The 23,183-nt window shown below is 40.2% G+C and overlaps 1 protein-coding gene across 2 annotated transcripts in view; it reads left to right on the top strand.

Moving 5' to 3' along the window:
* Positions 1-23,183, top strand: part of UTRN (utrophin) — a 506,315-nt gene that overhangs the window by 128,142 nt on the left and 354,990 nt on the right. For both annotated transcript variants that reach the window (XM_067010961.1, XM_067010960.1), the window contains 9 exons: positions 2,896-3,099; positions 4,229-4,410; positions 5,391-5,541; positions 6,702-6,821; positions 8,951-9,052; positions 12,742-12,849; positions 13,130-13,309; positions 16,020-16,189; positions 21,196-21,319. In XM_067010961.1, coding sequence (XP_066867062.1) covers positions 2,896-3,099; positions 4,229-4,410; positions 5,391-5,541; positions 6,702-6,821; positions 8,951-9,052; positions 12,742-12,849; positions 13,130-13,309; positions 16,020-16,189; positions 21,196-21,319 — 1,341 coding nt within the window. The remainder of the gene's footprint in view (positions 1-2,895; positions 3,100-4,228; positions 4,411-5,390; positions 5,542-6,701; positions 6,822-8,950; positions 9,053-12,741; positions 12,850-13,129; positions 13,310-16,019; positions 16,190-21,195; positions 21,320-23,183) is intronic.

Consider the following 23,183-nt stretch of genomic DNA (forward strand, 5'->3'; position numbering starts at 1 on the left):
ATAAATAAATAAATAAATAAATAAGAGCAGGTGTGTTAATATTGACTTTTTCATTAATGCTTTCATTAATGCCTTAGAGGTTGAATTAAGTTAATTGGAGAGATAAAACGTGGTCAAGTTGTAATCATCTACTGTTTGACATATCTTGCCATCCTCTACTTTCCTGAGAACACTAATAGCCAGACTTCCTCTCTTGCTGTTTCTACAAACATGTACTGTAGAGCATTAGGTGGTCAGCAAATAATTCCTTTTAATTTCTCTTTGGATTAATCTCTCAGTTGAAAGTCTCTTCTTGTATGTGAATGAATACCTTCTGAACACCTGCATTTAGGTAACGCCTTCCACTTCACACCTCATAGATTGTAGTGCCTGTCTGAATGACCTCTGGCTGGTCTCTAACTTTCCTAGTTCTCAGATATCCTCATTCAGATATCTAGGTTTGATACTAAGTGACCTCCAGGATTATTGTGGCTTTCCAGTTTTGGGGTTTTAGGTCCAGAACTTAACTCATTTTCCCTTCTCTGTCGTTGGCACCATCTCTCTCCTAATCATCCATCATTTCATCTGTGGGCTCACTGATTCATTGTTTTTAACTCCTGCATGTTGTTTACCGGGTCCATTTGGATTCTTCCTCCAGAATATCTTTGGTGTGTGTTTTCTTTCTGTTCCAGCCCTCATACTAATTAAACGCCTCATCTCCTCTTGTGGTTTACAAGGCCCAGCCCACCCTCCCAACTCATCTCAGGCCACTGCACGCCAGTCATGGTGGACTTCTTCCTTTCCTTCCCCAAGATTCTTGTACGTGTGGGTTGCTCTCTGTGAAACGCTCCTCCACCCACTGTTTGCATGGCAAGCTTCCCATCTTTCCTCAATGTCAATGGTACTTTTTCAGAGAAGACTTCTCTGATTAACCTAATTGAAATCCAACCCTACACACACACACACACACACACACACACACACACACACACACACACACACACACACACAAACATACACACACACTCTCTCTCTCTCTCTCACACACACACTCACTGTTTCTTGTTGTCACAGTATTTTTGTAAACTATGTTAAGAATTTTAAATTGTATCTTAAGAGCATTGAGAAAGCAGTGAAAGATTTTAAGCAGGGAAGTCTTATGATGTGATTACATTTTCCAAACATCATTCCGGCTGCTCTGCGAGAAGTGGGTGGTGGACGTAGCAGTCTGGGTAGCAGCGGGGAAGCAAAGACACTGGTAGGTAAGCAGGCTGTTGCAGTGCTGAGGACAAACAGTTGTTGTGAAGATGGAAAGGCCTGGATGGATTTGAGATGAATTTTGAAGGTAGGAATTACTTATACGTACGTATTAAATGTGGGCGGTAAAAGCTAGAGACCAAGGCTGGCTCCCTGATTTTTAGCTGGAGGGGTTAAGTGCATGGAGGAGGCATTTACTGAAATGGGAAGCGTGAAGAGGTTTGGGGGAAAAAAGTAGGGTTTAAATACTGACAAAGTTTGATATGCCTGTGAGACACTGAAGTGGAGATGTTAAGGAAGTAGGATATAGGAGTTTGGGGTTTGGGGCCAGAAATATAAAGGTAAATGTTTGCAGGATGTAGATGGTTTTTTAAAATCCAATGGGAATGGATGAAATCATGCAGGCAGAGAGAAGAAAAAAGGACCCTGGACTTAATTTTGAGGAGCTTCATTACTTATATGTTGGCAAATGCTGTTGAACTAGCAGGAAAACCGAGATAGTATTATTGAAGCAGGGAAAGGAGAGCTTCAAGAGGATGGGGACTGGTTAGACATAGGGAATGCCACTGAAAGCTTAAGGGACCTAAGGTGACCCGACCTCCAGGTTTGCTTGGAACAGTTCTGGTTTATGTGTGTTGTTCTAGTACTGTTGATTATCAGAAGTGTTCTGTTTTTTTCTTAATTACATGGTCATCCGAAAGATGATGCTAGAAAAGTGGATTTGTCAATGAGAAGGTTATTGGTAACACTGGCAAAAGCTTTTCCAGGTGTGTGGTGGGGACCAGTGCCTAACCAGCAGGAAAGGGAGTGTTAACAAATGTAGCTGTTAAACACATGAGCATTTCTTATATTGTTTTCTATATGTCTGTGTATGTTTGAGATAGTACATAAAAACTGTGGATGAGAGGTGATAAAGTGGAGACAGGCTATAGGCAACTTTTAAAGAATTTTTGCTCTGGAAGGGAACAAATGAATGAGAGAGGTGATAGGTTTGGTTATATGACTCTAAAGTATATAAGAAAATACTCCACTGCCTAGAAGGAGCTCGGGATAACTTATTCCGCGGGCTCTTCAAAAAGAAGACCAGCTAGTAAACTAGAGGGCAGCTGCCTCAAAAAAATATCATCAGTACGACAGCCTGTATGTGTGGCTGTCTTTCGGTGTCGAAAATGCGATGCTAAAATGCAATTCGGTAGAAGCAATTTAACTAGGATCAAAGCAGGATTCTAATCTCTGTCTCTTTAAATGACATCCATCCTTCAAGGCCCAGCAGGTTCCAGATCCTCTATGAAACTTGCCTATTTTAGCCCTTGGCGAATTCAAATAGCATTCCTTGTTGCACCCATGGAATTTATAACTTTGTTAATAGCCTTTTTATTTTTGTTCAGAAGTGATTCATGTGGGTTATTTGTCTCTTCCCAGCTATATTAGAATGTCCCTGAGTACAGAATCCATGAGTGATGCAGCTTTTGTACTCTTTGCCATGCTGGCGTTAATAAATGCATTCTGTTTCACGGCGTTGCTCACCTAGCTCCTGAGAATCAGGTGGATGCCTAAGACACAGTGGTGCCTACCTTAGTTTCTCCATCCAGTGTGTCTTTGTTGAACACCTTCCAGTCTTCACAGCGCCTGTGAGTGTTCTTGGCTTTGTTTTTATAGAGCTCAGCGCCAGAGGAGGAGCAAGAGGGTCCCCGAGCTGAAACCCCCAGCACTGTCACTGAGGTTGACATGGATCTGGACAGCTATCAGATAGCACTGGAGGAAGTGCTGACCTGGTTGCTCTCTGCCGAGGACACTTTCCAGGAGCAGGATGACATTTCCGATGATGTGGAAGAAGTCAAAGACCAGTTTGCAACCCACGAAGTAAATAATGTATAGCTGATGAGCAGGATGTATGTGCCGTGGTGCCTGTGCCTTAATCAGGGGCTGTACCCTGATGTTTGTTGTTTACTGAATTCTGCTCCACAGAAAGGTCATGGCATATTTTAAGACTTGTGATATTTAAATAGGGCTTTGTTACAGAATTGGTGTGGGTGATTTAACTGTGCACTGGAATTAGATTCCGGATTTTAAATCTTACTGTAGTTTGTAGATTCTGTGAAGCCACTGACAAAAAATCAGTGCATAGTACTTACTGCTCATTTCTGAAGTGTATTGTTATAGTTAAAACACAAAATGGCTAATTAATACACCAAATCTTTAGATTTGAATGTTCCCCAGGAAGTGATTATTTTTATTTATTGTGTGATTAAGAAAACTCATATCCACTATTCTTGTGTAATTTTATATATTGAAGATTTCCTACTATTTCAGGGATATATTGCAGTGTAGTCATTGGATTATGTGAAGAATTCTTTTGATTGAGTAGTTTCTTGGTTTTTTTTTTTTTTTTTTTTTTGCGGTACGCTGGCCTCTCACTGTTGTGGCCTCTCCCGTTGCGGAGCACAGGCTCCGGACGCGCAGGCTCAGCGGCCATGGCTCACGGACCCAGCCGCTCCGCGGCATGTGGGATCCTCCCGGACCGGGGCACGAACCCACGTCCCCTGCATCGGCAGGCGGATTCTCAACCACTGCGCCACCAGGGAAGCCCAGTTTCTTGGTTTTGATATATTAATTGGCAGGTCTGATTTGCTGTTTTGGTTTGAAAATAATAGAAATGGTCATTTTCTTTAAGCAGTTTCTCTTGGGTGAGCATGGTGGTTGATTTATTATATCTTCTCATAATTCCATGTTCACGACCTAACAGTAGCATAATCAGCATTTACTTAAAAATAGCTGGTGTTATCAGATGTAACATTGTCCTCTTTGATCTGTTCTTTTTCCTTCAGGCAGCTGCTTATTCCCTATATTCAGAGCTTAAAAAATTGGATCAAAGTCTTGCACTCTACATGGTTACTTTTTCTCCCAGCGTTAATATTTAGACATTAACAATTTATTAAGATGTTTCTTCCTCACTGAGCAGCTCACAAATCATAATGATGTACCTCCTCAGGCTTTTATGATGGAGCTGACAGCGCACCAGGGCAGTGTGGGTAACGTCCTGCAGGCAGGGAACCAGCTGGTAACACAAGGAACTCTGTCAGACGAAGAGGAGTTTGAGATTCAGGAACAAATGACCCTGCTGAATGCCAGATGGGAGGCACTCAGGGTGGCAAGTATGGACAGACAGTCCCGGTGAGTGGAAGCTCAGAAAGGAACACTATTTCATAGACTGCGTTGCCCCGTTTAGCACAAGGAAAAGTCTGCATGTCTGTGAGAACAAGATAACCAGAGAACTTGCCTTGTAAAATTTTGACTCTTTTCTTTATGTAGTGTTGGTGGAATTTTGTATGATCTTTATGTCCCCTTTGATATGTTAACCAAATGAAAAGGTAAAAGTTGCAATACAGAAATTAGCAAAGGCATTTAATATGGACTTTGCAGTATTAAAATTGGCTAACCATTAATTCTGATATGAAGACAGGACTATGTTATATTTATTCCCAATTCTATTTTGTAACAGTTTTTTTAACATCTTTATTGGAGTATAATTGCTTTACAATGGTGTGTTCATTTCTGCTTTATAACAAAATGAATCAGCTATACATATACATATATCCCCATATCTCCTCCCTCTTGGGTCTCCCTCCCTCCCTCCCTATCCCACCCCTCTAGGTGGTCACACAGCACTGAGCTGATCTCCCTGTGCTATGTGGCTGCTTCCCACTAGCTAGCTCTTTTACATTTGGTAGTATATATAAGTCCATGCCACTCTCTCACTTTGTCCCATGTAACATTTTTTTCAGTATTTTTTTTCCCCATGGTTCGTTTTGTTTCGCGTATTGTGCGTTAAGGAGCAAAGTGCATTCCATGGCAATTTCCACCTATTTAATAGGCAGGAATTCCTGATTGAAGAAACAATGATTCTGATACCAATAGAGGGTGCTGTTATTTGCATTCTTTGACTGCATTTAATTGAATCCATTTAGGAAGAAAAAAAATTTTTTTTTTTTTTTTTTTTTTTTTTGCTGGTTTCTGTATTTAAAGACCAAATGCTACTTTAAATGGTTAGACAAGAAAGTGTTCCCTGCCCTATTTCTTTGCTGCCTGGGGTGTGTATTTGCTGTTGCAAAGGGAAGAAGGAGTGGGAATAATGCTCTGTTCCCCTCGGACAGGCTGCACGATGTGCTCATGGAACTGCAGAGGAAGCAACTACAGCAGCTCTCTGCCTGGTTAACACTCACAGAAGAACGCATTCAGAAGATGGAGACTTGCCCCCTAGATGATGACTTAAAATCCCTACAAAAGCTGCTAGAAGATCATAAAGTAAATCTGGCTCATATTTCTTTTATACCTTATCAAATATGAAAAAGCACTTAGCATTCTCAGGAGCCAAAGGCTTCTATCATTAGTGCAGAGATGGACACTTCTTCAGCGTGCTGTTTTATTCAGCAGCCTGTGGGGTAGAGTGCATGGGGATGTGACTTTTCTGAGCCAGGGATGAAAGCACAGGTAAAGTTTTATGTGGGTATGTGTAGTTTTCTTATGGAAGTACATAGTGTTCATAAGATTCTCAGGGGTTTTTTTTTTTGGACCTATGAGTGGTTAAGAACCCTAGGGTGCTGCATGAATGCTGTGTGTGGGGAAATAAGGAAACCCTCAGATTGATCTGTACCTAATCCTTTCAGAAAGGCTATTTCTTCTCCTAGGTGAAGATTCAAAATTTGGTGGGAGATTTAATTTGGTCACAAATTTAAGAGATAACTTTTCATAGTCAAGGAAAGGTAGAGTAAAATAGTCTCTCTGTGAACTGAAGAATTTTATTTTTCAATGAAATATCTAGATAACTGATAAATAAAGCTTTAGGGATACATTAAACACAAAAACTCAAGGCATCTGACGGCACTATTGGTAGTGTTTGAATGAATTACCTATATACATATGTATTGTGACCTGCAATGCTCTTCCCATGGAAGAAGTGGTAAGAGAAATTGTCTGTATACCCCTAATTGCTTTCCTGGATAACATATCAGAACAGCTTCTGACTATCAAATAGCATTCGACTTATCTGTCACTTTATACCATGTTGCACTAGATAAAATGATCTCTGACTATGTGTATTCACGTTTGGGACTTTATTGACTTAATGATTCTATATTCTTAATTCCTACAATAGGCGCTCAACTTGTTTATGGGACACCATTTTTGTTTTTCTTTTGGCCCAAACTTGGAATAAAAATAATAAAAGTGATGACATCCCATTTGCAATCTGTTATGACATTGCATTTTCAAACTGCTTTGGTGCATAATGAAATGTAAAGATGTATAATGGGTTTGTTTCATTAGTAGAACACTTAGGCTAATGATTGGAGGTTTCAACACAATGCCTCATTAAGTGTCCTTAATTACTATTGACAACTGAGTGGATTTTAAACAGGTAAATGGGAAAGAGTAGACATAATGGTTTATCTTAACTTTTTCTCTAGAGTCTGCAAAATGATCTTGAGGCTGAACAGGTGAAGGTAAATTCCCTAACTCACATGGTGGTGATTGTTGATGAAAACAGTGGCGAGAGTGCTACAGCTATTCTGGAAGATCAGTTACAGGTAAGGACCCTGTAAAGTAGGATCGTCCCAAGGGACCTGTGGTCTGAGCCCCAATTGCACATTGCCCCTGTTCGGTCTTGCTGTTTATTTAGAATCGTAGAACAGTCTTCTTTAGGTCGTACTTCCCAGTTGGGATTCCACAGCTTGGGGGTTTACAGGAGAACCTAGGTATCATTCCTTTACTTCCGCCCTTGGGGAATGGTTGGGGCCGCTTGTGGTCCACAGCTACCTTGGGCATATGAATAAGATGTGGAAGCATAGTAACTGATCTCAACAAGTGGTCCACAGACTTCTTGCTCAGAATCACTTGATGAATTTATTAAGATGCATATTTCTGGGCTCTACGCAGACCTAAGTCCCTGGGAGTGGGGCCCGGTGAATATGTAAAAAAATGTAAAGTTTGAGAATTTCAGCTATGTGGGATTTAATATCCCTGTTTCTTTGGTAGATCAATGTGTAAATGTCAACCCCAGTTTTGGGAACCTTGCTTCTTTTTGCTCAGTGACTATAGTGTATCTTTACAAGTCTTTATAGAGAGTTTTTGGTTGACAGTTAACCCTTGAAAACTTGGGGTTGGGGCACTGACCTCTCAAGTGGTTGAAAATCCAAATATAACTTTTTACTTCCCCAAAGCTTAACTACCAATAGCCTATTGTTGACTGGAGGTGTTACTGGTAACAAACAGTCCATTAGGACATACTGGGTTGGCCAAAAAGTTCGTTTAGTTTTAAGGAAAAATAAAAGACACACTTTTCATTTTCACCAAGAACTTTATTGAGCAATGTATTTATTAACCGAACGAACTTTTCTGCCAACCCAATATTTTGTGTTATATGCATATGTACAGATGTTTTATGCATTCATGAATAAACTTTTTCTTAATTTTTTCGATATCCCTAGGTTATGTGCTTCATCTTTATTTCAAATTGTCACAAATCTCCAAAATTTTTTCCAGTGTATTTATTGAAAACAATCCAAGTATGAGTGGATCCACAGCTCAAACCCCTGTTGTTCAAGGGTATTTTACTTAAACAATACTTGGATTATCTGATATAATGTTGCCAGTTGATGATTTTCAGTAACTTTCAGACTATAAATTATCATATGAAATTCTTTTTCTTTTGTATCATTTAAAATTAGCCAGTGGTTTTGAGCCTTTGGTGCAGTAGTATTTAGTTATTACAGTAATCTGAGAGGTAGGCATTCATGTCTTGCCTATTTAATAGTGAGGAAATTCAGAGGTTTAAGTAGGCAATGAGTTTTCACGCTGAGACAACAGATCTGTCTTCTGGCTCTGCGTACTCTACCCTTTGAGCTATGCAAAGCTTACTCTGGTATTAAATATTGAAATAAGATAATATTAATTAAATAATTATTGCTCCCAAGTAAGTAATGAAGAAATACAATTTACAATTTGTTAATCATTATTTATAAAGCAGTAATAAAATAATTTCTGGGAAAGTCAGCATGAAGAACGATTTTTTTAAACTAATCAAATTTATTTAGTTAGTTTTGCTAATACTTGTAATATTCTGTTGCTGAGTTTTGTGAAATTTTCTATGGATCATGCTATGTAAACAGAATAAATCAATTAATATTTTTTTCACAGAAATTCTCTCATTCAAAACATAGTTTTTATAAATTAAATTTTTTTTTCATAATTTTGGTACTACAGATGAAAACTGTCTTGGCATGTAAAAGATGGTTAAGAAACAATTGACGCACTGAATTTTGTCTTAAAGATAATTATAGCCTGAAAAAAATGGAAGCACCGAAAATAGATGTTTGCTTTATTTCGAAGGTATATGTGAAACTGTCAAATTCTCATATAAAAACCACAATAAAATGGAAAAGAGCGGGAATTTGGGGTCTAAAGTTACAGGATGGAGTTCTAGTTGTGCCACTTTCTAGCTATGTAGTGTGAAATAATTAAATTCTATGGAAATTAGTTTTTCTCATCTATAAATTTATAGGATTCATCTGTATTAATTAAAGCAACTTTCATAAAAATATTTTTCATAAATTGCTACTCTGTAATAGAGAACAATGGATGTCAAGAATTTCTTTAAGGATTGTGTTAATTATCTCTTAAGGCTTTGTTGACAAAGGATGGTTTCTTCCTTTTCTAGAAACTTGGTGAACGTTGGACAGCCGTGTGCCGATGGACTGAAGAACGTTGGAACAGGTTACAGGAAATCAACATTCTGTGGCAGGAATTACTGGAAGAACAGGTATGAAGCTGTTATCCATAATGGGCAAAATAAGTGGTGAAAAGTAAACCCATCATTACTTATGGCATTAGAATAAAGTCTTGTTTATTTTTCTTCAAAAGGAAAATTTACAAATAATTACTATGTTAAAAGTCAGCTTTGTATCCATTTTATCATGCAGCTTATTCATAGAGATTGCATTATATATTAGCTCCATTGTAATAATAATTTGATTTTGTTCATTACTGAGAATGTTAGTATTTAGATATGCTACTTTTAGGATTTCCTTGACGTAATTTTTACTGCATTTGTGTTGGGTAATGTATGTGAACTTGTATCCATACAGCCTAGCATATGGTTTGTGCTCAGTATATAATGATAAATGAATCCATTCAATAATTTGTGAACTTTAAACCACAAGAATTTTTCGTGATTTTTAATTAGGATAACTACGGAAATTAATCAGAAAATATTATTTAGTAACACCATTGATTGAACACTTAGTTCATTTTATTTTCACTAAGGATTAACATAGAAAATGAACCTTTGGTGCAAAGCTGCCCCTTTAAGCTTTCAGTCTGAGTGGTGGCCCTTTGCCTATCTTCATCCTTCCAGAAAAGCAACCGTCAAAACAGAATACAAATAAGCAAGACTTTTCTTCAAAATCCCAAAGAGTTGTGGTGTAGAAAAGAAGCAGATACTCTGTTCCCACACCTCACTGTCCATTGTGAGTCTTTTAAATGCATTTCGTTTCCATCCACGAAAAGCGACTATATTCTTTTCACGGAATAAAAACAGATGTATGATGTTTTGTGATTTACTAAATATGGTGGCAGAGAGAACATCTTAAAAAGCAGGTTGCAAAATTTGTCTCAGTGAAGTTGTAAGTTACTGCCACCTGCCCCCAAGACCGGAATTGTCCTATTCAGAATCACATAATGGACCTGATTCTGATTTCTGAAATATTTACATTTTGCTTTACAAAGATTTAAATTTACTTAGTCTCTTTTATTCAGGCCAATGAGTCACGTAGAATAATTAAAATTTTACTTCATTAATGATTGTGGGAGACATTGATTTCTAGGGAACCATTGTGTTACTCATCTAAGTAAAATAATTTAAAATTTAGAAAGAATCAAAATTTGGTAATTAAAAGTATTTAAAGATAGAGAGTGTCCAGGATTTTGGCCATTCATTACCTTAGGTTTAAAAATGACCTTTGAATGGCCTTGTGTTAGTGATATGGAAGGAGAAATCGTGTTAAAATGTAGAACTGAAGCCAACGTTGGTACTTAATTGATAATTTGCTGTTAAAGAGAATGAGACCAATCAGCTGTGTCTGAATTAGAAAATCTTTCAAGGGATTATTTTTCGCTCAGTTGCAGAGGCTTTAAGATAGAAATGGGCTCTGAGAATTAGTTCAAAATTTCTGCAGCATAGCCAAGTGTGGCAAGCAAGGTATTCTGTGATTGACTTTAACCTACCTTTCCAAACTTAACTTTCCCTCAGTCCTTCCATGTGCCCAGTGCTCAGATCCTGAATTCCTAGTTTGTAGCCCATTCCTAGACTGTCAAGGCCACGAGGGAGGGTAGTGCTGGTTCTTTTTCACTTCTCTATTCCCAATGCATGGTGCATCATAGGTTGCTTATGGGTTTTGTTATATTGTTTTCATGTTTTGGGAAGAGTGAACTGGTTTTCTAGCCTCAGTGTTTTTAAGTGTGGCATCTTCCTCGGAATGCCTTTTTACCCATCTCTTTAGTTTTAAGTTCTCCCCATCTGTTACCAACCCTATCAAGTCCGGCTCCTACAAGGGCCCTCTTGCCCAGTGATGCTCGAGCCAATAGAATGAAACCTAGTTTGGTTCAGGAGCAAAGGAAAGTTTTATTCTTTTTAAAAAAATTTTATTTATTTTTGGCTGCGTTGGGTCTTCGTTGCTGCATGCAGACTCTCTCTAGTTGCGGCGAGCGGGGGCTACTCTTTGTTGTGGTGCGCAGGCCTCTCATTGCAGTGGCTTCTCTTGTTGCGGAGCACGGGCTCTAGGTGTGCGGGCTTCAGTGGTTATGGTACGTGGGCTCCATAGTTGTGGCACGCGGGCTCTAGAGCGCAAGCTCAGTAGTTGTGGCGCATGGGCTTAGCTGCTCCGCGGCATGTGGGGTCTTCCCGGACCAGGGCTCGAACCCGTGTCCCCTGCATTGGCAGGTGGATTCTTAACCACTGCGCCACCAGGGAAGTCCGAAAATTTTATTCTTTGAGGAAAGAATGGAGAGGAATGAGCTTGTGCTCTAGAGTCCATGCTCTCCCCGGCAATCATCGGCGGGCCTGCTTTAGAGGGTTCTTCTTGGCAGGGAAAGGGTGGAGTTCTTGCGGGTCTGGTGCAGGTGTGTTGCTCATGGCTGCAGATTACAGTGCTGGGCGCAGCGTCTCTGCATGTGGCCTGCTGCCGCCATCTTGGACTGAGGTGTTATGCCGGGCACTTCTGCACACCGGCTGCCGAGCTGAGATGTTGGGCGTGACGGGTCTCCTCTGGGAACCAGTCCACCTTGTTAGGTGCAAGGACCCTGCACACGGCCCCCAACAGGCAAGTGAAACTAAACTAAGCACAAAAGAGGAGGTTAGAACTCATCACCTAGATTCCAGCTTATTTTTCTCAGTACCCCAGTGGGCTTTGCCAGTGACATATCCATCTAGGACCATGAAATCACCTATAAACTCCCTCCCCCTCCCCACTGTTTCAAAACTGTAAGCAATCTCTTTGTGGTGTCTGCACTTTCTAACTGGTGGCACAGTTATTTTTGTGCGTATCTTATCACTCCTACTACATTGAGAACAGGATCCATATTTGTCTTGTATTTTCTAATCTTTGTCCTTTTTTTGGTGGAATATAAAGGCAGAGAATGGTTGTTAAATAAACTGATAAATAAAACAACTAGAGAGAGAGTTGATCCCAAACACAGAACCAAGAATTTCCCCCCTCAACTCTATAGAAAAAGGTTTCTGTGGTAAATACTACATTTGGGGAAAAACTATCCCAACGCAGCCCTTTTTGTTGTTTTTACTCCTCCTTCATGTTTATCTCCGTACTTCATGAAATATCTTCTGCCTAAAAGACACGCGTCACTGGCCAGTGAAGTTTAAAGATGTTTATACTGACTCTGGACTATCCTCAAACTTTGTCCTCTGCTCATAATTGCTGTCAAATCTGGAGCATCAGTGCGGTTGTCCTGCAAGATGCACGGAAAAACCACTGGCTTCGGGGTGTGGGTCTTTGATCTGGTTCTGCAGTTAACAAGCCAAGAGATCTTGGACATATAATTTGGCTTCTCTCTCTTTCTTCCCTAAAGTGAGGGGCTGAGACAAGAAAATCTCGGACCTTCCCTCTGCATCTAGAGAGTTATAAAGTGATTCTTTTGGAGACTTGGATAGTTGGATTTAGCCTTTTAGATCCACCTACTTCCCTGAGAATTAGGTTGAGGTAGCCAGGAGTGGGGCTGATTTCAGGTCGATACATTGCAAATCTGAGAAGGGTAATATCTTAAAGAAAGATGCCTTCCTGGGTCATTTATGCGTCAGGCTTAAGTGTTTGAAGTCCTTCTTATCCCAGATGTGCATAAGCCTCTAGTAACATAAAAATAGGAGATTCTGGAACTTGATTGAATTGAATTACCAAATGATTCCCTAAATATATTTCTAACTTTTATTATTATTTGTAGTGCTTGTTGAAAGCATGGTTAACTGAAAAAGGAGAGGCTTTAAATAAAGTCCAGACGAGCAACTTCAAAGACCAAAAGGAACTAAGTGTCAGTGTTCGACGACTGGCTGTAAGTGATGTCATTGTCAGCATCTGTCTTGTAAGCCTATGATATCTTACTGTTTTATATCAACGGTTAATACAGTTTAGTGAATAGACTCATTACCTAACTCTGGAATGCTGCCATGTAATGATCTAGAACCAGGAGTCTTATGTTTTAGCTTTAGGGACTTAATCGCAAGGCAGGTGAATTTTACAATAAAATATACATGTTTACATTTCCTGACTGGGGAACAGGAAGATAAAGTCCTGTTAAAAGGGAGTCATCTAATAAGTATCTGAAATACTAGATTTTGAAGGAAGACATGGAAATGAAGCGTCAAGTGTTGGATCAGCTGAGTGAGATTGGCCAGGATGTGGGTCAGTTACTTGATAATCCTAAGGCATCCAAGAAGATCAACAGTGACTCAGAGGAACTGACTCAGAGATGGGATTCCTTGGTTCAGAGACTCGAAGATTCCTCCAACCAGGTACCTTTTGCTTTGGGTAATGTGTTGTGCCATTAAGTGGAAATTATACGTTCAGGTTTGTTTTAGTTTTTATGAAATAAAAGTAGTAGCTAAACTAAAAAGTTGGTTTCTTATACCTGGTTTACTATAAAATTGACATGTGAATATCTTCTTTAGTTTTTTAAAGTAAATTTTAGTAGACCTTTGAAAAACTTACTGATATCCAGTCATTCAACCCTTAGTAACTGATAACACTTAGACATGAATCCATTAAATGATCTTTAAATCTTAAACAATCTTATTAACTTAAAGAATATTTTAACAAATTGAACAAAATTAACACTTTGGTTTGTACATGAATGTTCATGGCAGCATTATTCATAATAGCCAAAAAGTGAAACAACTGATAATATCCATCAACAGATGGATGGATAAACAAAATGTGGTATATCCATGCAATTATTAGGCAATAATAAAATGAAGCACTGATACATGATACAACATGGATGAACCCTGAAAACACTGTGCTGAGTAAAAGTAGCCAGTTACAAGATTAATGCACTATAATTCTATCTATATGAAGTATCCAGAATAGGCAAATCCAGAGAGACAGGAAGTAGATTAGTGGTTACCAGGGGCCAAGAGGGAAAGATGGGGAGTGACTGTTTTGGGCACACAGTTTCTTTTTTTTGTTGTTCTCTAAAGATAATATAGTTTATTTAGATACCAATAAAGGAAGGAGATTTAGGAACCACACTTATAAAGAACCAAGAAGTAAAAGAAGAAATCAAAAGGACAGTTAGAAAATTATTTGAGATTAATAAAAACAAAACCAAAACATACCAAAACTCATGAATGCAGTGAAAGTAGTGTTCAGAATGAAATTGATAGCTTTACATGCCTATGTTAAAAAAGAAGATCTTGGGCTTCCCTGGTGGCGCAGTGGTTGAGAGTCTGCCTGCCGATGCAGGGACGCGGGTTCGTGCCCCGGTCCAGGAAGATCCCACATGCCGCGGAGTGGCTGGGCCGGTGAGCCATGGCCACTGAGCCTGCGCGTCTGGAGCCTGTGCTCCGCAACGGGAGAGGCCACAACAGTGAGAAGCCCACATACCATTAAGAACTAGGAAAAAAAAGTAAATTAAACCAAGTAGAAGAAAGAGAATAACAAATGTTAGAGTACAAATATCTAATGGAGAATAGAAAACAATTGAGAAATTAAATAAAACCAAAATTTGATTCATTGGAAAAATGAACAAAATTGACAAAACTTTAGCCACACCAACTCAGCACAAAAGAGAGGACTCAACTTTCTCAAATCAGAAACATGAGATGATATCACTACCAACCTTATTGAAATAAAATCATTGTCATCATCACCATCATCTTTTACATATTTTTCCAGAAAGTAGAGGTGGGGAGGATGTTTCCCAAATAATTATAGGAAATGTGTATTCTCCTATGACAAAACAAATGTATCACAAGAAAAGAAAATTTTGTATAAATATCCCTTATGAGCATAGTTGTGAAAATTCCCAAGTAAATACTAGATAATCAAATCCAATAACATATAAAAAGAATAATATGTTGGGACCGAATGGGAGTTATACCTAGAAGGGAAGATTGAAATATCAGTCAATGCATTATACCATATCAATAGAATAAAAGACAAAAACATGTGATCATCTAAATAGATATAAAAAGGCATTTGACAAAATTCAACACCCTTTTATGATAAAAACACACACCAAACTGGAAATAGATGGGAACTTTCTCAACCTAATAAAGAGCTTCTACATAAAAACCAACGACCAACATCACATTCAGTGATGAAAGACTGAATACTTTCTCCCTCATGTAAGGAACAGGACAAAGATGTCCTTGTACTAGAGTTTCTAGACAGGATGATTAGGCATTAAAAAAAAAAAAAAACTCATGTGAATTGAAAAAAAATAAAACTATCTCTGTACTCACATGATATAACCTTTTATACAGAAAATCCTAAGGAATCCATACACACACACACACACACACACACACACAAAACTATTAGACTGATAAACATGCAATGAGCTTGCAGGATACAAGATCAGTATATACATTTGAATATATTGCTGTATGTTATTGATAAGTAGTCATTCATGAGGTCTGCAGCAGGGGTGTGCAAACTACAGGCCTTGTGAACTAAATCTAATCAGCTCCTTGTATTTGTGAATAAAGTTTTATTGGAACACAGTCATGCCCATTAATTTATCAATACATATCGTCTATGGCTTTTTTTCCTGCCACAATAACAGAGTTGAGTAATTGTGACAGAGACGTTAGGGTTTCTTTTTGAAATGATAAAACTATTCTGGAATTAGAAAGTGGGCATGGTTGCACAACTCTGGATATACTAATAACCATTGGACCGTACATTTCCAAGGGGAGAATTTTATGGCATGTGAATTATAGCCCAATAAAGCTGTTATAAAACATTAAAACTGGGCTTCCCTGGTGGCACAGTGGTTGAGAGTCCGCCTGCCGATGCAGGGGACACAGGTTCGTGCCCCTGTCCGGGAAGATCCCACGTGCCGCAGAACAGCTGGGCCCGTGAGCCATGGCCGCTGAGCCTGTGTGTCTGGAGTGTGGGCTCTGCAATGGGAGAGGCCACAACAGTGAAAGGCCCACGTACCGCAAAAAAAAAAAAAAAAAAAAAAAAAAAAACATTAAAACTGGATGATTTTTATTTCAGGTGACTCAGGCTGTTGCAAAGCTGGGAATGTCCCAGATTCCTCAGAAGGATCTTTTGGAGACGGTTCGCCTAAGAGAACAAATAACTACAAAAAGGTCTAAGCAAGAGCTGCCTCCTCCTCCTCCCCCAAAGAAGAGACAGATCCCTGTGGATTTGGAAACTAAGAAAAGGTGAGAACAGATAGAGACTATTTTCGAAACCCAATCCCACACATAATGTATTTTGTACTCAGAACTTATTTTGTACTGATCACTAATCAAATGCAAATTTAGACATAATTATTGTAATGGAAATTCAACTATTGAACCACTCACTACCTCTGAGTCTTCTGAATATTTCAGTTTACACTGCTAAGCCTCTAAATCATCTGGATGATTTGCTTTATCTTGGGTTCAATTGGGAGAACTGTGGGACAGAACCCTTCTTCCTTTCCCATCAGTTACCTTGGGTGGATATGATTGTCCATGATCCCTCATTTATTCTTTCTTTCTCTATCACAGTTCCTACAATTTTGCTTTAGATCCATCTCCTTATTCTTTGTGATTCTCTTTCCTCTTCTCACCTTAAAAATCACTTACTTCAGGGAAGTAATTCATTTTTAGTCTCCTTTTCCCCCTTCTTTCTTTTTTTCATGTCTTCTTTCTTTGTTAATTCCTTTGTCATATTTATTAACAGATTCTTCGTGTTTGGCTTTAAAATCCTTCTTTGGTAAGATATCTTTTCGTTTCTGACTCAAAAGAAACTCAGGATCCTTATAGGAGGAATAACCATGGCTGGCGTATAGTGAGCTTTTACTAGTGTCAGATCCTCTGTAGAGCTCTCCTGTGGGCGAGGTACCATTCCTCACAGGCACTGGAGCACGTAGTCTCGGAGCAGCCCTTGAGTAGTCTATCATTCTTGCCCTTTGACGGTAGAATCGCAGTGCTTGGGTAAATGGGCTGTTATTTTTGCCTGAATAAAAATGATATGATTTCCCCAGTTTAGCTTTTGTTAGACAAAGCAGGATTGTAATTTTTTTTTTTTTGCAGTACACGGGCCTCTCATTGCTGTGGCCTCTCTCGTTGCGGAGCACAGGCTCCGGACGCGCAGGCTCGGCGGCCATGGCTCACGGGCCCAGCCGCTCCGTGGCATGTGGGATCTTCCCGGACCGGGGCACGAACCCGTGTCCCCTGCATCGGCAGATGGATTCTCAACCACTGCGCCACCAGGGAAGCCCCAGGATTGTAATTTTATTTGATGACTTTCATTTTGATAATAAGGCTGTGTTCCTGCCTCCTAAGAGCATCTCCTTGCAGGACCAGTGGACCTCTGAGTTGCAAGCAGGGGCTGTGGAACTTTTACTTCTGGAGCCAAGGTAGCAGATGAGGGAGATGCTTCTGATGTTGATATCACCATAGACCTTTCATTTCCTGAGTGTTTATATTCTGTCAGTGTATCTGGCAGGGTGTCTCTCCAGTGCTGACTATGTGCATTTGGAAGCTGGGAAGGTTGTAAAAGACTAGGGCGCATAAATAGGTTCTGGTACCAATTCTGACTTCACAGGTTTAGTCCTACAAGACTGCTTTCTCTTCCTCTTCCCCTGCCCCAGACCAGATGCCAGTTACAAGCCCTGGTTACCTGTGTTTCTTACCGACTGGCTACGGGTTGGAGGTTTCCACGACCTCCCCCTTGGACTTGAGATGCTAGTCGCAAATCCAGGTTGTTACCTATATTCTGAGCAACTGGTTCTAATTCAGAGTTTTTTAACACCACCTCCTCTGGTTCAGTTAATTTGCTAGAGCAGCTTATAGAACTCAGAGAAACATTTTACTTAATAGATGATCTGTTTATTATAAAAGGAATGCCACCCAGGAACAGCCAGACTGAAGAGATGCACAGGGCAAGACATGGGGAAAGGGTGCGGAGCTCCCCTGCCCTCTCCCGGTGCCCCACTCTCTCTGAATATCTATGTGTTCACCAACCCGAAGCTCTCTGAACCCCATCCTTTTGGGTTTTTAGGGAGGCCTCATTACATAGTCACGATGGATTAAATCATTGACTTTTGGTGATAGATTCAACCTCCATCCCTTCTCCTCTCTCCTGAGGTCAGTGGGTGAGACCCAAAGTTCCAACCCTCTAATCACAGGGTTGGGTCTCCTGACAACCAGCCCATCTTTTTAGGTGGGATCCAAAACTCATCTCACTAACATAACAAGTGACACCTTTGTTGCTCTCATTATTGGAAATTCCAAGGGTTTGGGGAACACTGTGCCAGAAATAGGGACAAAGACCAAATATACATTTCTTACTATAAATCACAATATCACAGTGCATAACTATAAAATCTTAAACACGACCATGTTATATAGGGTGAATTCTGCTGCAAGAAACAGAATACTGTACCCAAAGTGACTTAAACGATGAGGTCATCGATTATCTCACATTACAAGAAGTCCGGAGGTGGGGCAGTTTTAATGGAATGGTGTGGGTCAGCATCCTGGCACCTTGTCTCTGCCCTCCTCAGCATGTTGGCTTTTCCCTTGTCTTCTCGTGGTCCCAAGATGCTGCTGTAGCACTGGGCATAACGTCCTTGTATAACCTGCTTTATAGGAAGGTAGAGCAGTTTTTCCTTATTTGTTTAGTTTAAAAATTTTTAATCAGGGGGAAAAACCTTTCCTGGAAGGTATCAGCTAACTCCGGCACCCTGGTCTCACTGGCCAGGACTCAGTCACTTGCCCACACCCTGGGTTCCTGGGAGGTTGAAACTGTCCTGCCTTTTCAGGCTCTATAGTTGTGTTCTGGGGTACTCGGGCAGCAAGGAAGAAGTGTGGGGAGGGAGGTGTCTGTTGGGTGGGCAACTAGTTGTGAATTCCACAGTCTTTTATCCATGATTTGATTGATGCAGAAATGCCTTCAGTTCGTTCCTGGACAAATGGAGGCTTGAGTACATCCAGTTCATTGTAATAGACGGCAGTGAAGTTTCATTATTAGAAATTTTGCCCAAAGTTTGCCCCTCTAAGTCTTTTCATGTGTGCTAGTTTTGCATCTTGGAGTGATATAGAGCTACATCACCCCGCTTCAATATGGTACCTCTTCAGAATTTAAGGATAGGTTTCATATTCTAATTTACATTGTCCTAAAGTCTAAGTATTCTTTTTTTTTTTTTTTTTTTTTTTTTTTTTGTGGTACGCGGGCCTCTCACTGTTGTGGCCTCTCCCATTGCTCCGGACGCGCAGGCTCAGTGGCCAAGGCTCACGGGCCCAGCCGCTCCGCGGCATGTGGGATCTTCCCGGACCTGGGCACGAACCCGTGTCCCCTGTATCGGCAGGCGGATTCTCAACCACTGCGCCACCAGGGAAGCCCAAGTCTAAGTATTCTTAAGCATCCTAATGTGACATGGTTTCCAGATCCTTTAATGTTTTTAGTCTGGTGTAGAAACCACTATTAGCTTGTCTTAAAATGGGCTGTCCGAGCAGATGTGAACCTTGAATAACTGCTTAGCACATGCCTCAAAAATGATGGTTTATTTCGCCTTCTTTTCTCCTGGTGCTGCTAGTGGCTCTTTTTGTTCGTTTGTTTTTTCAGTCACCATAGGGACAGTCATTTCCTATAATCTAGATACATTTCTGTTAACATGACCTGAGATCACTGGGCCTCTAAGGTGTTCACATTGCTTGTGCTCATATTGAGGGCAGAGATGGAGTAAGTCTCCAAGGTCATTTAAAACATATGATCTTTGGTTTGTACTCCTCTGAAAGATTAAATAGAAATCTGCTCTTAAGATGACAGGAGGCGTGTACCATTGTTTGAGTGATACTGTGACCCCTGGTTATTTACCTAGAGTGTCACAAAATCCCATTCAAAGTACAAGGAAAATTTATCTTGATGCAAAGACAAATATTCATAATTCACTAGAAACACTTTGAGCCGAGTTTCCCAAAAGAATCAGCAAGGAAAACCTGTGCTTACCTGAAAGTCTCTGAAAATACCCAGATCTTGCTTTGAGAAGCCCTGGGGCAAAGCCCTGGATAAGAGGACAGACTCCTCAGCTTGAATCCCAACTCTACCTTTTGTTAGCTTTGCTGCCTGGAGTAGTTATTTAAAACCTCTGCGAGCTCAATTCCTGCATCATTAGAAAGGATAATAATAGTGTATACTCACGGGGTTGTTGTGAGGATTCCTTGACTTAATAATGCACATAAACCATTTAGAGAAGGGCCTGGCATATGGCCAGCAACCAGTGACTGTTTCTACTCTTGTTCCTCCTCTCTGTGGTTTTTTTTTTTTTTTTTTTTTTTTCTCACTGTGGTTTTGACTGCCTTTCTCAACACCTCTGAAGTCTGTCCCCCTTTCTCCTTTTCCAATGTCATTTGGTTCGGCTTCCGATACTACCACAGCCTGTTCTCTGGACTTGCCTCGCTTTATTCTTTCTTCTCAGTGAACACAAAAGGGTAAATATGATCATGTCCGTGCCGGGCTTTAACCCCCTCACTGACACTCAGCTGTCTTTTGGGTAAGGTCCAACTCCTTAATCTATCCTGCAGGGCTTTCCAGTTACTGGTCCCTGTGGCTCTCTGCCACGACCACACTGTCAGTCGTTCCTCCCCGGCTAGTGCTTGCTATTGCAGCCACACCTAACTACTTATATTGTGCAAAGTGTGTTCCTCCTTTCTTTGTTCTCCCTTTATGCGGAGAACTCCTGGGCATAATGCTGTTGTTCCCCAGGAAGCCGTTTCCTCCCCAGTTGGGTTAGGAGGCATCCTGTGAATTCCTGGGATTGTGTTGGTTTACCTTCATATTAAAAGCCCAGTCCAGTGCCTGGCATATAGGAGACTCAGTAATTACATGTTGCATTAAAGAAGGCATTAACTGAGGAATGTCTCTACTTGTTCTTTTCTGCTGTTATCTAACCAAATCTGTTTTTCATGATCTACAAAGGGTTTACGAAAGTACGAATGGTTTCTTATAATGTTTAAAATTTTTATTTAATTATTTTCTTTATTTATTGACACTACGACTTTGTTCCTGTTTTTCATACTTTTAATTATAAATGTATGATCTTATTTTGTATGGTTACTGTGTTTCTGGGTTGCCTTTATTTTTGAGGAGTGCTTAAAAACACATGCCTCTTTCTTGAGCCAAGTGAAACAATAGAAGAAAATGACTGACATTTGGTAACATCTGAATCTCACATCAGGTTTGATGCTATAAGTGCTGAGCTGTTGAACTGGATCTTGAAATCAAAGACTGGCATTCAGGCCACAGAGATAAAAGAGTATAAGAAGATGCAAGAAACATCAGAAATGAAAAAGAAGTTGAAGGTAAAACATAAAACAAAAATATTGCAGTGAATAAAATATTTCATCAGGATGGATTTGCTGTTGGCATAAAGATGTGATGGGATCCAAAGTCTTCCAAAATGTAGCTGTAAGATACCTTTTAGAACTCTGTAGTACATTTTGAATCTATTCAAGCTGACTGGCATCAGATCCCTGTGTGGAGGAGGAGTTTTTTTTCCTCCTTCCTTAACCGGTTAACTGAGATGTGCAGGAAGGGACACCTGCTAAGATGATCCAGTTGTCATTACTAATTTTTAGCTTTATTAGATCTATCTTAATCTGGTACCCAATAGTGCATGTGTGTATGCTGAAAATGTTTTGCCTTCCGAATGCAAGAAACTTTCAAATCTCAAGATTTCTTCTATATACATTCTTTTTAGAGGAGAGATGTATTTAAAACAAACAAACACTGTAAAATGTATGGGATTGTAGCTCTGCTACTTTGTACCGCATGTGTGTTACTGTAAATTGCAACAGGAGATTGCAGCGATTTATGTCTTCGGGGTTCATTAAATCTCTGTACATCCTTGCATGAATTATTTAGGCACCGAGAGCAAGTCTGTATCACCATCTGCATCAGCAGTGGTGTTTATAAAGAGTTTGGAGATTGTTTAAAAAATAAGACATATGTGTAGATATCAATGATGTGAGTTAGAAAGTGGTAGGTACTGAGGGAATTGAGAGGAGGCCAGGCTTGCAGCTGTCTCTATATACTGGTGAAGTCCAGAAGGCAAAGTGACACTGAAGGAGGGGGCTTGGAGCCGGTCAGAAGGGCACACCAGGCAGGCGGCGCCCCTGAGCAGAGGCTCAGAGGGGGACAAGCGTGTTGTGATGCTTGGAACAGATAATTTGTTTTGTTTTGTGCTAGGCGTCTGTGTAAAAGTAGTAGAGAGTTAAGGCTGGAGAGGTGGTTTAGGAACAGACCCTGGCCGACTTTGAATGTTTGGATGAGAATGTGAGACTGATTTTTGCCTTATCATTCCACTGTAACTGTTCTTATTTAGAGGTCACCATTGATGACTGCTTTCAAAATGCAAAGGATAGATTTCTATTCTCATCAGACTTCCTTTCTTTGCAGCATTTGCCACTGTTTACCTTCCCTTTTTACATGTCATTTAAAAAGGATTTTTTTTTTTTTTTTTTTTTTTTTTTTTTTTTTTGCGGTACGCGGGCCTCTCACTGTTGTGGCCTCTCCCGTTGCCGAGCACAGGCTTCGGGCACACAGGCCTAGCGGCCATGGCTCACGGGCCCAGTTGCTCCGCGGCATGTGGGATCTTCCCGGACCAGGGAACGAACCCGTGTCCCCTGCATCGGCAGGCGGATTCTCAACCACTGCGCCACCAGGGAAGCCCAAAAAAGGATATTTTTTAAAACTTAAAATGCTAGCAACTGGAACTCAATAATATAGGAAAAGGCAATCTTTTACTTATAACCAAGCAGTATGTTTTTTTTTTTTTTTTTTTTTTTTGCGGTATGCGGGCCTCACTGTTGTGGCCTCTCCCATTGCGGAGCACAGGCTCCGGACGCGCAGGCTCAGCGGCCATGGCTCACGGGCCCAGCCGCTCCGCGGCATGTGGGATCTTCCCGGACCGGGGCACGAACCCGTGTCCCCTGCATCGGCAGGCGGATTCTCAACCACTGCGCCACCAGGGAAGCCCCCAAGCAGTATGTTTTTTATAGGAATCCACAAATAGTCTAAAATTAGAAAATCTATTAATATACAGCATTAGTAGGTTTAAATTCAAATCAAATAAATTTGAAAAGATAATCATCTCAATAGTACATCTTCTTAACATAGCTTTAAAATGTCCAGTTCAAGCCATCAGCCAACATTTTACTTAACAGT

This window comes from Kogia breviceps, chromosome 13, assembly GCF_026419965.1.
Source record: "Kogia breviceps isolate mKogBre1 chromosome 13, mKogBre1 haplotype 1, whole genome shotgun sequence".
NCBI lineage: Eukaryota > Metazoa > Chordata > Mammalia > Artiodactyla > Physeteridae > Kogia > Kogia breviceps.